This window comes from Suricata suricatta, chromosome 6 (genome assembly GCF_006229205.1).
Source record: "Suricata suricatta isolate VVHF042 chromosome 6, meerkat_22Aug2017_6uvM2_HiC, whole genome shotgun sequence".
Classification (NCBI taxonomy): Eukaryota; Metazoa; Chordata; class Mammalia; order Carnivora; family Herpestidae; genus Suricata; species Suricata suricatta.
In genome coordinates, this window is record NC_043705.1 from 119,571,595 (window position 1) to 119,587,924 (window position 16,330).

The 16,330-nt window shown below is 37.8% G+C and overlaps 1 protein-coding gene across 1 annotated transcript in view; it reads left to right on the forward strand.

Moving 5' to 3' along the window:
* Positions 1-16,330, forward strand: part of CPLANE1 (ciliogenesis and planar polarity effector 1) — a 134,672-nt gene that overhangs the window by 55,055 nt on the left and 63,287 nt on the right. Inside the window, exons 26-28 of the mRNA XM_029940985.1 lie at positions 812-1,715; positions 15,136-15,284; positions 16,088-16,254. Of these exons, the coding sequence (XP_029796845.1) occupies positions 812-1,715; positions 15,136-15,284; positions 16,088-16,254 (1,220 nt within the window). The remainder of the gene's footprint in view (positions 1-811; positions 1,716-15,135; positions 15,285-16,087; positions 16,255-16,330) is intronic.

Below are 16,330 nucleotides of genomic sequence, written 5' to 3' on the forward strand. Positions count from 1 at the left end.
ATGCAAAACTTGAGAGACTATTGAATGCTGAACATGAACTGAGAGTTGAAGGGGAAGGGGGAGGGGGGAAAAGAGGTGGTGGTGATGGTGGAGGGCACTTATGGGGAAGAGCACTGGGTGTTGTATGGAAAACAATTTGACCATAAAATATTATGGGGAAAAAAATTTTTTTTAAATAAAGGAAACAGATTTAAAAGTAATTATGATTGGCAGTTACACTGTTCACCTAGCAGGTTTAATAGCAATAAAAAATGCCCCACTTTTGTGTAGTAACAAGTCTTGAGGGCATTCCTGCATTGTAAGGAATCTGAAAGGGGCAGGTGCAAAAAACAAGAAACCATAAATTAGGATGTATGCTGGTGGCTTGTGATTTCTGTTAACTTTGGATTCCTAAATTCTCCCCTGTTAGAGGACCTTTTTGTTTTTTCCCAGAAAAACATTAATGTTTTTAAAAATGAAATTTCTGTGAACACATTTCAGTCTTTTTTAACTCAAATTTCCCTTTTTGATATTGGTTTTTTTTTAATAAGAATGTTCAGCTTTAGTCAACACTTAGGGATCATTTAATCTAACCTTCTCATTTGAAAGATAGGTAATTGAGGCATTAAATATATATTTGAATATGTATATATTATAAATTATTTTTATTATAAAATTATATTTATTATAAATATGTAAGTTTATATATTATAAATCATATATACATATATGTGATTCAGTCAGTGGAGAGAATTTTCATTGTCAATTCTAATATATATCTTAGTGATTAAATAATCTTTAATTTTGTCTTTTAAATTTTGTTTTGTTGTAGAAGTGCCCCAAAACACATGGAATTAAAATTAATTGGTAAGCCCAATGAAAAAAAGAAGATATGTAATCAGAAAGAAAATCTTGAAAGAAAAGATCAGAAAAAGTTATTACAAAATGCACTTCCTGTAATAGGTGTTTGGGAATTTGAACGTGATGATGATGAATATATTAAATTCCTTGATCTCTTCTTGAGTTATGTTCTTGAAAGAGACCTACTTGAATCTAAGGATCCTGGCATTCCATTTCTAACCAGTTTTTCTGTACATCTTAGAGAATACGAACTTAATTCTTTACTTTTTGATGTACATACAACATTAAGACGACGTCAAAGCAAAACCAAAAGCCAAAATGTGTTTAGAGCTGGCTCTTGCTTTGTTGTTGCTCCTGTGTCATATGAGTCTGAAAAATCAGAAAACCAAGCACTTTCAGCTTCAATACTGGTTAATCAAGGAATCACACCATTTTTAGAGAACCCTTTGAATGAAGTCAATAAAAATGAAGGGACAAGTGGATTGTTTGGTTTAAAACAAAAGTCAGTTTACAGAATACAAGATGACAATTCAGAGAAACCTTTAGTCCAGAGATTATCAAACCATATGTTTTGGACTCCCAAGACCAACAAAACTAGATGTATTTTCAGAGTAGTTCAATGCAATGATATTAACCCTCAAGAAGATCTGCCTCTAGCACTAAATAACACATTTGGCAGTATAAGAAGGCTGCTGGAATGGATGATAAGGTGGTCTGATAGAAGACTGCTCTGTGATCGTAGTCTTAAAGAGTTATCCTGTGAGTATAGTCCCATCATTCGTGTAAAGACCTCTACAGCTGCCATTCTTGCATCACTGTGGCTTTTGGAACAACCCTATTTTGCTACATATAAGGCAAAAAATGCCATTTTTAAGGTAAGTCCTTGATTTCTTTGCATACAAATGAGAATTCTCATTGTAGATTAAAACTATTTTTATTTCTCCATCTGTTAAAGAATCACCAAGTAATGTAACAAGTCAATGACAATATTAATTGTAATCTGCATAATCAGATTTGTTTCTTCAAGTGATTCTTTTAATTCTTTAAAAATAATTAAGGTAAATGTGTTTTCAAAGAGGCTTTGAGGTTTTATGTGTGTTTATAAAAAAGAGAAAAGGACCAAAAAGGAGAAAATTTTAAGTGATATTCCAGGTGGTATAACATTTATATTCTTTCTCTTTAAAGTTTCAGATTTGGTTCAGATGAAGAAGGACTAGGCATCTACACAGTTTTTATTACTGGACTATCATCATATACATTAGGGGATCATTTTCTTATAGTCTTGATCAGAAGTTGGAGAAACAATCTTGGGAAGGCAGATGTGTTTCAGTAGAGAAGTTAATGCTTATTAATTTTTCTTTTCTCTACTCAGTGGCAACTGGCAGGCTGCTCTTTTAACCTGTTTGCAAAGATAAATATTTTTATGTAAATATGATTGAGTGTTATTGTACTGGAAAAAAATTACACAGGTGAATTTTTTGAAAGATAAATTTATGTTTGGTAAAGTAGTTAGGAAATGGACTTTTTTAATATTTGGAAGATTCCATAGTTTCTAATTTTTCCTATTTTGTTCTCCTTAGCTTTATTTAGGGATAATTGACAAAACTGTAAGATATTTAAAGTATATAATATAATGGTTTAATATGCATATTCATAGTAAAAGGATTCTCCTCTGGTTAACACAATTAACACCTCACATACTTTTGTGTGTGTGTATGTGTGTGTGTGTGTGTGTGTGTGTGCGTGCCTGTGTGAGTGAGACATATAAGTTCTACTCTCTTAGCAAATTTTACTTCTATAATACAGTATTGTGTATAATACAGCAAATCTGTCTGCACCCTTTTCTAACAGCATTTGCTCACTTCATGAGTCTGTGTCACATATTGGTAATTCTTACAATATTTTAAACTCTCTCATGGCCCTTATATTTGTTATGGTGATTTATGACCAGTGATCTTTGATGTTACTATGGTAATTGCTTTGAACACCACCAACCATGCCCATATTAGATGGTGAACTTTATCAATAAATATGTGTGTTTTAACTTTACCACCAACTGGCTGTTCCCACATCTCTCTCTCCTGAGGCCTCCAACTGAGAAACAACCGTATTGAAATTAGGTCAGTGAATAACCCTTCACTGGCCTCTAAGTGTTCAAGTGAAAGGAAGAGTCACACGACTCTCACTTTAAGTAAAAAGCTAGGAATGATTGGGACATTTGGGTGGCTCAACTGGTTAAGTGTCTGATTTTTTATTTCAGCTCAGGTCATGATCTCACAGTTTGTGAGATCAAGCCCTGCGTTGAGCTCTGCCCTAACAGTGTAGAGTTTGCTTGGGTTTCTCTATCTCCCTCTCTCTCTGCACCTCCCCCACTTGCATGCACTCTTTCCCTCTTAAAAGAAATAAATAAACTTAAAAAAAATCTAGAAATGATTAAGCTTAGTGAGGAAGGCTTGTTGCAAGCTGAGATATGCCAAAAACTAGACTTCTTGCACCAGCTAGCCAAATCCAGCTTTTCTAGAGGCTCCTGGGTGGCTCAGTTGGTTAAGCATCTGACTAACTCAGGACATGATCTCATAGTTCATGAGTTCATGCGCCTGTGTTGGGCACTGTGCTGAAACCTCAGAGCCTGGAGCCTGCTTTGGATTCTGTGTCTCCCTCTCTCTCTCTGCCCCTCCCCTGCTTGAGCTCTGTCTCTCAAAAATAAACATTAAAAAAATTTAAAAACAGGGACACCTGGGTGGCTCAGTGGGTTAAGTGTCAGACTTCAGCTCAGGTCATAATCTCACGTTCATGGGTTCGAGCCCTGTGTTGGGCTCTGTGCTGACAGCTCAGAGCCTGGAGCCTGCTTCCGATTCTGTGTCTCCCTCTCTCTCTGCCCCTCCCTGCTCATGCTCTGTCTCTCTCTGTCTTAAAAATAAATAAAACATTAAAAAAATTAAAAACAAAAATCAACTTTTCCAAAGGAGAAGTTCCCAAAGGAAATTAAAAGTGCTAGTCCAGTGAACACACAAATGGTAAAAACATGAAACAGCCTTATTACTGATGTGGAGAAAGTTTTAGTAGTCTAGATGGAAGATCAGAGCAGCCACAACATTCCCTTTAGCCAAAGCCTAGTCCAGAGCGAGGCCCTGACTCTCTCTAATTTTTTTAAGGCTGAAGGAGATAAGGAAGCTGCAGAAGAAAAATTTGAAGCTAAGCAGAGGTTGGTTCATGAGGTTTACAGAAAGAAGCCGTCTTCAGAACATAGAAACGCAAGGTGAAGTAGCAAGTGCTGATGTGGAAGCTCTAGCATGTTATCTGGAAGAGCTAGCTAAAATAATTAATGAAGGTGGTTATAGTAGACAACAGATTTTCAATGTAGACAAAACAGCCTCATATAGGAAGAAGATGCCATCTAGGACTTTATACTTAAAGAAGAGAAGTCAGTGCCTGGACTTAAAGGATCGGCTGACTCTTTTATTAGGGGCTAATGCAGCCAGTGTCTTTAAGTAGAAACCAATGCTAATTTACCATTCTGAAAATCCTAAGGCCCTTAAGAATTATGCTCAGTCTACTCTGCTTATGCTCTATAAATGGAATAACAAAGCCTAGATGACAGCACATCTGTGTACAACATGATTTACTGATCATTTTAAGCCCACTATTGAGACCTCTTAGACAAAAAAAGATTTCTTTCAAAAGATTACTGCTCATTGAAAATGTGCCTGGTCATTCATTCTTTTGCATGAAGCTCTGATGGGGATGTGAAATTAATGTTTTCATACCTGCTAACAACTACATACATTCTTCAGCCTGTGGATCAAGGAGTAATTTTGACTTTCAGGTCTTTTTTTTTTTTAAGTTTATTTAAGCAATCACTACACCCCACATAGGGCTTGAACTCAAGACCCTGAGATCCAGTGTCTCATGCTCTTCGAAGTGAGCCAGCAAGGTGCCCCAGCTTTCAAGTCTTACACTGAAGAGTCTTACATTTCATAGGGCTAACCTGCCATAGATAGTGATTCCTCAGATGGATCTGGACAAAGTAAGTTGAAAATCTCCTGGAAAGGATTAACCATTCTAGATGCCATTAACAATATTCATAATTCATGGGAAGAGATCAAAATATCAATATTAACAGGAATTGGGAAGAAGTTGACATTGAGGGGTTTAAGACTTTAGTGGAGGAATAACTAGATGTGGTGGAAATAGCAAGAGAACTAGACTTAGCAGTGGAGCCTGAACATGTGGCTGAATTGCTGTAATCTCATGATAGAATTTTAACAAGTGAGTTGCTTCTTAGGGATGAGCTTAAAAAGTGGTTTCAAGAGATGGAATCTGCTCCTAGTGAAGACACTGTGAAGATTTTTGAAATGCTGATAAAGGACTTAGAATATTTCATGAATTTAGTTGATAAAACAGCAGCAAGGCTTGAGAGGATTGACTCCAATTTTGAAAGAAGTTCTAATGTGGGTAGAATGCTGTCAGATTGCATCCCAGGCTAAAGGGAAATCATTTGTGGAAGGAAAAGTCAGTGAATACGGAAGACTTTATTGTTGTCTTCTCATAAGAAATTGCCACAGCCACCCTAGCTTTCAGCAACCACCACTCTGATCAGTCAGCAGCCATCAACACTGAGACAAGATCTCCACTAGCAAAAAGATTATGACTCCCTGAAGCTCAGATGGTGGTTAACATTTTTAGCAATAAAATATATGTTAATTAAGGTATGTACATTGGTTTCTTTTTTAATTTTAAAGTTTATTTGAGAGAGAGAGCACATGCACACACGTGAGAGGAGGGGAGGGGGAGAGAGAGAGGAAGAGAGAGACTTCTAAGCAGACTCTGGTCTATCAGTGCTGAGCCTGATGTGGGGTTCAGTCTCACAAACTGTGAGATCATGACTGAGCGGAAATCAAGAGTTGGATGCTTAACAGACTGAGTTACCCAGGTATCCCAAGGTTTTTTGAAGACATAATGCTGTTGCACACAATAGTCCATAGTATAGTGCAAACATAGTCTTTATATGCACTGCATAGGGAGACTGAAAATATTGTTGCCTCGCTTCATTGCAGTATTCACCTTACTGCAGTGGTCTGGAACTGAACCTGCAATACTTGTCAGGTATACCTGTACACTAACCTCTCCCCATTTCCTGCGCTTCTAGCTCCTAGCAACCATGTTTCTATTCTTTGAGTTTGACTTTTAAAATATACATTAAAATTTTTTAATGTTTATTTTTGAGAGAGAGAAAGAGCGGGGGGGAGGGGCAGAGAGAGAGGGAAACACAGAATCTGAAGCAGGCTCCAGACTCTGAGCTGTCAGCACAGAGCTCAATGTGGAGCTTGAACCCGCAAACTGTGAGATCATGACCTGAGCTGCTGATGTTGAGTGCTTAGCCAGCTGAGCCACCCAGGTGCCCCTAAAATATATATTTTTAATTTTCTTAATGTTTGTTTATTTTCGAGACAGAGAGTGGGGGAGGGACAGAGAGAGAGAGAGGCGCACAGAATCCAAAGCAGGCTCTAGGCTCTGAGCTGTCACCACAGAGCCTGACACTGGCTTCAAACCCACTAACCATAAGATCATGACCTGAGCCGAAGCTGGACCCTTAACTGACTGAGGCAACATGGCACAAACTCAGGTTTGACATTTAGATTCCACATATAAGTAGTATGCAGTATTTGTCTGTTTGGCTTATTTCACTTAGAATATTACCCTTCAAGTTTATCCTTGTTAATGCAAGTGACAAGATTTTTTTCCTTTTTAAAGACTGAATAATATTCCATTATGTATATATACACTACCTTTATTGATCCATTCATCCACTAACAGACACTCAGGTTGTTTCCATACCTTGTCTATGGTGAGTAATGGTGGAGTGAACATGGGAGTACAGATTCTTCTTCAAGATAAATGGTTTCATTTCCTTTTCCTATACCCCAAAGTGGGCTTGCAGGACCATATGATGGTTCCAAGTGTAATTTCTTTAAAAAAGTTTTTTGTAATGTTTATTTTTAAGAGATAGAGACAGAGAGAAAGGAGCGGGGGAGAGCGGGAGGTTGGGTCACACAGAGAGGGAGACAGACACAGAATTCAAAGCAGGCTCCAGGCTCTGAGTTGTCAGCGCAGAGCCTGATGCAGCACTCAGACTTACAAACTGTGAGATCATCCTGAGCCTAAGTTGGATACTTAACCTACTGACCCACCCAGGTACCCCTCTAATATTAATTTCTTGAGGAGCCTTCATACTGTTTTCCATTGTGGCTGTACTTGTTTACATACCCACCAACAGTGTACAAGGGTTCACTTTTCTCTACATTCTTCCCAGCATTTGTCTCTTGTCTTTTAGATAACAGCAATCCTGCCAGGTGTGAGATGATATCTCATTGTGGTTTTGATTTGCATTTCCTTGATAATCAGTGATGTTGAGTACCTTCTTATATATCTGTTGGCCATCTGGAAACACTGGAAAAATGTTTACCCAGATTTTTTCCCATTTTCTAATCAGATTTTTTTTTTTGCTACTGAGTTGTATGTATTTTAGATATTAACCTCTGATCAGATATATGATTTGCAAATATTTTTTTCCAATCAGTAGGTTGCCTTTTCATTTTGTTGATGGTTTCCTTTGCTGTGCAGAAGCTTGTTAGTTTATGTAGCCCCACTTGTTTATTTTTGCTTTTGTTGTCTTTGCTTTGGTATCAAGTAAAAAAAAAATTGTCAAGACCAGCTTCAAAGAGCTTACAGTCTAGGGTTTTTTCTGGGAGTTTTATGGTTTCAGATCTTACATTCAAGTCTTTTATTCTTTTTGAGTTGGTATATGGTGTAAGATAGGGGTCTGGTTTCATTCTCTTGCATGTAGCTATCCATTTTCGCAGCACCATTTTCTGAAGACACTATCCTTCCCCTGTTGAATATTCTTAGCTCCTGTGTCACATTAACTGACCATCTATGCATGAGTTTTTATTTCTGCGTTCTCTATTCTGTTCCATCAATACATATGTCTATTTTATGCTAATACTGTACTGTTTGATTATTAGTTTTGTAATGCCTCCAGCTTTGTTTTCTTTAAGGTTTCTTTGATTGTTTTTTTTTTTGTGTGTGTGGTTCCGTATTAATTTTAGGATTATGTGGGTGTTTGTATGTGTGTAATATACCATTGTAGTTTTGATAGGGATTGCACTGAATCTCTAGATTGCTTTGGGTAGTATGGACATCTGAACAATGTTAATTCTTGTAATTCATAAGCACAGAATATCTTTTTATTTATTTGTGTTGTCTTCAGTTTTTTTCATCAGTGTCTTCCTGTTTTTAGCGTACAGATCTTTCACCTCCTTGGTTAAATTTATTCCTAGATATTTCATTTTTTGATGGAATTATAAATGAGATTTTTTTTTAACATTTATTTATTTTTGTGAGACAGAGACAGATCATGAGCAAGAGAGGGGCAGAGAGAAAAGGACACACAGAATCAGAATCAGGCTCCAGGCTCTGAGCCACCAGCAAAGAGCCTGATGCAGGGCTCAAACCCACAAACTGTGAGATCATGACCTGAGCCAAAGTCAGTTGCTCAACCGACTGAGCCACCCAGGCGCCCCAATGAGAATTATTTCTTATGTTTTCTTTCTGATAATTCATTGTTTGTGTATTCAGATGCAACTGATTTTCATATATTGATTTTGTATCCTGCAATTCATTTATTTTAACCTTTCTCTTAAGAGGGGTTTTAGGATTTTCTTTTTTTTGTTTTAGTTTATTTCTTTATTGAGAGTGAGAACACGTGAGAGCACATGCCCAAGCAGGGGAGGGGCAGAGAAAGAGAAAAAAAGATTCTCCCCTCCCAGGAGCTGCCATTTGGGGAGGAACAGCAGGGCCCAGGAGCTGCAGCACATCCCCTCCCAGGAGATGCCAGTTGGGGGGGGACAGCGGGGCCAGGGGACAGGGAAGAGCTTCTGCTTGGTTTACTTGCTGCTTTTCTGAGGCATGGCATGTCTTCACAGTAAGGGGTTGACTTTCCTCCCTTCTTGAAACCTCTCTTGCATTGTCTCTTACAATGTGAATCTTGTGGTTATGGGGTGTCCCACATGATGCCCCAGAGTGGCTATTAAAGTGTGACGCACAGGAAAAAAAAAAAAAGATTCTCAAGCAGGCTCTCCACTGTCAGCATGGAGCCTGATGGCTTGAACCCACGAACCATGAGATCATGACCTTAGCCAAATTCAAGAGTTGGGCGCTCAACTGACTGAGCCACCCAGGTGCCTCAGGATTTTTGCTTAGGAAGTTTTGCTTTCTCCTTTTTGATTTGGATGCCTTTTTTTTTTTTTCTTGCCTAATTGCTTGTTCTGGCTAGGACTTCCTGTACTATGTTAAATGAAAGTGGTGAGATTGGGCATCCTTGCGTTGTTCTTGATCTTAGAGGAGAAAATTTCAGGTTTGTTTGTTTGTGGGTTTTTTTGTGGTTGTTTTTGAACGTGATATTTACTGTAGGCTTCTCATATATTTCTTTAGAATGTTCAGGTACATTTTTGTTGTACCCAGTTTGTTGAGAGTTTTTTTTTATCATGAGTGGATGCTGATTTTTGTCAAATGCTTTTTCCACATATATTGACATGATCATATGATTTTAATCTTTCCTTTTGTGTATGAGGTGTATCAAATTGACTGATTTGCAGATGTATAACCATCTTTGCATCCCTGGAATAAATCCTCCTTGATCATGGTGTATGACCTTTTAATGTACTGTTGAATTCAGTTTGCTGATATTTTGTTGAGTATTTTTGCTTCTGTTGTTCACTGGAGATAGTGGCCTATACTTTCCTTATAGTGTCCTTGTCTGGCTTTGATATAAGGCTAATGTTGGCCATGTAAAATGAATTTGGAACTGTTTTTTCTCTCTTCAGTTTATTAGAAGAGTTTGAGAAAGATTGGCATTAATTCTTTAAATGTTGGGTAGAATTTGCCAGTGAAGCCGTTTGGTTCTAGGGCTTTTTCTGTTGGAAGGTTGTGATTACTGATTCAATGCCTGTACTCATTATTGGTCTTTTCATATTTTCTGTTTTTCATTGTTTAGTCTTAGTAGATTGTGTGTTTCTAGGAATTTATCCAATTTTTATAGGTTGTCTGATTTGTTGGCCTATAATTGCTCATAGTGGTCTCTTAGTATTTGTGTATTAGCTGGCTGTAGTGTCTCCTCTTTCATTTCTAAATTTGTTAAGTCCTCTCTTTTCATATTTTCATCTCTTCTTTTTCTTTTCTTTCTTTTTTTTTTTTTTTTTTTAGTCTGGCCAGAGGCTTGCCTATTTTATTTTTTTTCCCCAAATCCAGCTCTTAGTTTCTTTTGTCTTTTCTCTTATCTTTTTAGTCTATATTTCACTTATTTCTGCTCTGATTTTTATTTCATTTTTTCTGCTAACTTTGGACTTAGTTATTCTTTTTTCTAGTTTTTTCAAGTATAAAGTTAGGTTATATGAGAGCTTGAGTCGGTTGACTGACTGAGCCACCCAGGTATGCCAATAACAGCTTAACTTGTAATGCATACAAAAGTTTTGCATTTTTACACTACTTTCCCTGCAACATTTTTATGTTTTTGATGTCAAAATTTACATCTTTTTTTTTTACAAATAAATATTTTATTTTATTTTTTTAACATTTATTTATTTTTAAGAGACAGAGCAGGGGAGGGGCAGAGAGAGAGGGACACACAGAATCTGAAGCAGGCTCCAGGCTCTGAGCTAACTGTCAGCACAGAGCCCAATGTGGGACTTGAACCCACGAACCGTGAGATTTTGACCTGAGCCGAAGTCAGATGCTCACCACCCAGGTGCCCCAAAATTTACATCTTTTTACATTGTGTATCTGTTAGTAAATTATTCTAGTTATAGTTATGTTTCTTTCAATACCTTGTCTTTTAATCTTCATAGTAGAGTTATAAGTGTTTTACCCACCACCATTACAACTCCATGGTATTCTGAATTTAACTATATATTTACCTTTACCAGTGGGTTTTATACTCTCATATAAAATTAGTGTTTTCTTATTTCAGCTTGAAGAACTCCCTGTAACCTTTCTTGTAAGGCTGGTCTATGGTCATGAACACCTTCAGCTTTTTGGTTGTCAGAAAAACTCTTTGAATTTGCTGGGTAGAGTATGCTTGGTTAGCAGTTTGTTTTTTTCCCAGCACTTTGTGTATATCATGCTACTTCTGTGGCCTGCAAAGTTTCTGCTGAAAAATATGCTGGTAGCATGAAGGGAGTTCCTTGTATGTAAGAAATTATTTTTCTTTTGCTGTTTTTAAGATTCTTTATTTGTCTTTAACTCTTGACAGTTCAGCTATAATGTGTCTCAATGTGGGTCTCTTTGGATTTATGTTATTTAGAACTTTCTGGGCTTCCTGAACCTGAATGTCTGTTTCTCAGGTTTGAGAAGTTTCCAGTTATTAATTCTCTGAGTAAGCTTTCTGCTTCTTTCTCTTTCCTCTCCCTTTGGGGCTTCTGTAATGTGTATCTTTGTCTGTTTGATAGTATCCCATAAGTCCCTTAAGTTGTCTTCATTCTCTTTTTTTTCTTTTTGCTCCTCTGATTGGATGAATTCCACTACCGTGCCTTCTACTTTTCTGACACTTTCTTCTACTTGATCCAATATGCTTTTGAATATCTCCATTGAATTTTTCAGTTCTATTATCATTCTGTAGCTTTGTAATTTCTGCTTGTTCCCTTTTTGTATTTTCTCTTTGTGGAAATTCTCACTTTGTTCATGTATCATTTAGGGTTTTTTTTTTTCCAAATTTTTATTTAAATTCTAGTCAACATATAATACTGTTCTCAGGAGCAGAGTCTAGTGATTCATCACCCATAATATGACACCTAGCACTGGTACCCACCAGTGCTCTAATACCTACCACCCAATCAACCTAAGCCCCCTATCACCTACCCCCTGAATCCCTTAGTCTTTTCTGCATCACAGTGTCCCATGGGTTGCCTCCCTCTCTCTCCCTTTTTTCCCCCCTTTTCCTGTGTTCATCTGTTCTGTCTCTAATTCCACCTATGAGCAAAATCACACAGCATTTGTCCTCTGCCTGACCCATTTTGCCCAGCACAATACACTCTAGCTCCATCCACATCATTGTAAGTGGCAAGATTTCATTCCTTTTGATGGCTGAGTCCATTGTTACATGCACCACATTTTCTGTATCCATTCAATCAGTTGGTGGACATTGAGCTCTTTCCATACTTTCGCTATTGTTGATAATACTGCTATAAACATCAGGATACATGTACCCCTTTGAATCTGTATTTTGTATCCTTTGTGTGAATATCTAGTAGTGCAATTGCTGGGTCATAGGGTATTTCTATTTTTAACTTTTTGAGGAACCTCCATACTGTGTTCTGGGGTGTCTACACCAGTTTGCATTCCCACCAAGAGTGCAAGAGAGTTCCCCTTTCTCTGCATTTTTGCCAACACTTGTTGTTTCTTGTGTTATTAATTGTAACCATTCTGATAGGTATGAGGTGGTATCATACCTATCAGAGGTGGTTTTGATTTGTATTTCTCCGATGAGTCATCTTTCCATGTGTCTGTTAGCCATCTGGGTATCTTCTTTGGAAAAATGACTGTCTTTTGCCCACTTACTAACTGGATTATTTGTTTTTTGGGTGTTAAGTTTGATAAATTCTGTATAGATTTTGGATACTAACCTTTAATCAGATATGTCACTTGCAAATATCTTCTCCCATTTCATCGGTTGCCTTTAGTTTTGTTCATCTCCTGACCTCTGTGACTGTTCATTATTTCAATTTCATTAACATCTGTTTTTAGAGATTTATCTTGTTCATTTGTTTAGAACATATTCCTGTTTCTTCATTTTACCTGACTTTCTGTGTTGTTTTCTGTACAGGAGATAAAGCAGCCACATCTCCCAGTCTGGGTAGAGTGGTCTTATGTAGGAGATGAACCTCATCAGTGAGCTTGGTCTGAGCTTATGATTGGCTCTGAAACCTTTGTGATTTTCTAAGCCTCCTTCTTTGTTCTTAATGGCTCCCAGTAGTTGGCGGTATGCCAAGTCCTATCAGTGTCCCAAAGGAGTGGGTCACATTTAGCATGTAGGTGCAGCATGATTGGAATTTGGACTCTTAGGCAGCGTATGGCAAAGTATATATGTAATAATCCCTTTCTGGGGAGAACCTGGGTAATGGATGTTTTTGCTTGCTTCCTGTGAACTGAACCCGCATGTACAGACACGGGGGTGCTCCTGCAGTCGCTAAGAACTGCTTGTTTGTTGCATTCCTGTGGGCCTCATAAATGCAAATTCCATTGGTTATCAGAGACAGGTGATCTCAATCGGCAGCTACAAAAGCTGGGGCACCTAAGATGTATGTAAAGCTGCTTCCTGGGAGATACTGGTAACTTGGAATGGGCTAGAGAAGGCAGGGGAGGTATTCATCAGCTTTCTTGTCTCTGAGGTATTGTAGCCAGCCCCAGATGTATGCAGCTGAATTCCTTCCAGGGGAAGAGTAGGGGATGGGTGTTTTTGCCTGCTCCTCTGTGCTGAGCCCTTTGGGGATAGCTGCGATGAGTTTTCATGCACCTGTTAATAATTGCAGCTTTGTTTGCGCTGGTCTTGTGAGATTCATGGATGTAAGCCTCATTGGCTTTCAGAGTTAGGTGTTTTGGAGGCCCATTCCTCGAGTGGGAGTCTTAAAAGTTAGGATGCTAAGTGTGGGTCCAAACTCTTCATTCTTCAGAGCAAAGTTGGGGGTTCCCTCCTGCTTATAGGGTGGTGTGCCAGGTGTGGGGTTTATGGTAAAAGTGTGTCTCAGCCTTCCCTAGCTATCTGTGTGTGGATATTTTCTCATTTGCTTGATATGTAGGAAACAGCTAGTTTCTAGATTCCTTAAAATTGCTTTGTATGTGCTTGTATGTTCCGTGTTTCTGTGGGAAGAGGGGAATTCAGGGCCTCGTATGTCATCATCTCGGTTGATATACCTCCGCATTTTCTTATTCTTCATTCTATTTTAAAGTGCCTTCATTCTGGGGTCCCTGGCTGGCTCAGTGGTAGAGCATGTGACCCTTGATCTCAGGGTCTTAAGTTCAAGCCCCAAGTTGGGAATAGAGATTACTTATAAATAAATTAAAATTAAAAAATAGTAAAGTGCCTTTATTGTAAAATAGTTGATTCTAACGTATTATGGAGGGTACTTGTAATGAGCACTGGGTGTTATATGTTAAGGATCACTAAATTCTACTCCTGAAACCAATATTACTTTTTGTGTTAACTAACTAGAATTTAAATAAAAACAAAAACACAAATAAAATAGTGTATTGTAGGTTGCAGGGTGTGTGTGTGTGTGTTTTTGTGAGATTTTTTTCATTAAAATTTAAAAAAATTTTGTTTTGAGAGACTGAGAGAGACAGAGCATGAGTAGGGGAGGGGTAGAGAGAGCGGGAGACACAGAATCTGAAGCAGGCTTCAGGCTCTGAGCTGTCAGCACAGTCTGACGCAGGGCTTGAACCCATGAAATGCATGACCTGAGCCGAAGTCAGACACTTAGCTGACTGAGCCACACAGGTGCCCCAGATTTTTTTCATTTTTTGAGATCAATGTCTGTTATCCTAAGATAGCTTATTTAAGATACTGTGATATTTGTTGTCACTTAAATTTGTGTTTCTAGGTGATGCATACTCAAATTTCTAAATAAGAGAAAAGAGGTACATCCTATATATTTTTACTCATTGTGTTGTTTTGGAATAATTATTAATGCCTTTCTTATAGCAAAGAGAATTAAGTGAAAACAACTTTACATTTTTTTATTAAAAATTTTTTTAAGTTTATTTATTTCTTTTGAGAGAGAATGAGGGAGGGAGGGGCGGAGAGAGAGGGGGCCAGAGGACCTGAAGGAAGTTCTGTCCCGACAGCAGAAAGCCCAGTGCAGTGCTCAAACTTATGAACCATGAGATCATGATGTGAACACAAGTTGGACGCTTGACCAACTGAACCATCCAAGCGCCATGGCAACTGTACACTTTTAATGTTGTTTTGTGACTTGAAAACATTGGTAACATCCTTACAAATTTGTAAGTCTGATTTTGAATACTATTTAGATGGTCAGGTTTGTTTTTTCCAGGTGGAATAAAGACTTTATCAATGCCTCAACATCAAATATTGAGTTATAGAAATGCAGAAAATACTTGATAAATGAATGAGAGATTTAATCAGGGAAGGTCTGTAGAAAATATTAATAATCTAAAAATATAACAAAAAGTATGGGATTCAATAGTGAACTCTATGTCCTGTAAATTATGGTTTGTTTTTAGGTGCTAGAGAATCATTACACTCGGCCGCAGAGTGGACCCAACATTGAGAGTGATAACAAAACAGATGCTGGCGGTTCTGCTGCAGTGCCCACTCACAGTGGGACTGAGGAAAGAAGGGATCAAAACAGATCTCATCAGAGTATGTTGAAGTAAGTTTTTGATTATACATTCTTTTTCAGTGGATGATACGTGTTCGATGGTGCTTGGGCTTAAAGGCAAGAATTGAATCCTTCAAAGGTTAAGGAAAGAGCATTTCTTTGAGCCATAGAGAAGGAAGAAAGGAGTACTTTTCAAAGGGCTTTTAGCGTTTATTTATAATTGAGAGAGCATGAGTATGGGAGGGGCAGAGAGAGGGGGAGACACAGAATCTGAAGCAGGCTCCAGGCTCTGAGCTGTCAGCACAGAGCCTGATATGGGGCTTGAACTCACAAACTGTAAAATCAGGACCAGAGCTGACGTTGGACATTTAGCCGACTGAGCCGCCCAGGCGCCCCTTCTCTTTTAACAATTCATTGCAAAATGTGTTTCTTCCCTACTGGCCTACATTATATCTTCTGAGAGAGGAGCTAATTCTCATCTCGAGAGATCCTCTTATTATATTAATTGATTTCCTGTGTCAGAGGAAGCTGAGTTAATAATTTCATCCATTATTACATATGAAGCAATATATCTTTGAATAACAAGGTTGCATCTTTAATAGCGGGAAGATTCCTTTGTGAGAATGGCAAGTGTAGATAAGTTGGAATTATTCCAATCATTTGAGTAAATAAAAACGGGGATGTTTAGTCATTCATTGAACAACTTTTTATTGAGCTTCTACTATGTACAGACATGGTTAAAAAAGACTATAAATATGAAAGCTAATGTTCCTTTTCAGTAAACTGGATCAATTGAAAACAAGCTTTTTGTTTCTAAGAATGAATTCTAATGCTAGCTGCTTTATTTTTGTCAGTGGAATACCACCTGAAGCATTCAATCCTGAAATGAAGAAAACCAATGATGAGATTATTTCTGTTACTGATGATACTGAAAAAGAATTTTTGGATATTGATGAGGATCTTTTAGAAGTAGAAACATTTGACCGAGAGGAAATGGAAATACACCTATCAGACCATGAAGGTCTGTTCATTTGAGTAACCTTTTTATTTGGCTCTACTAATTTGAAGTTGGTGAATGATTATCTGAGATAACTTAT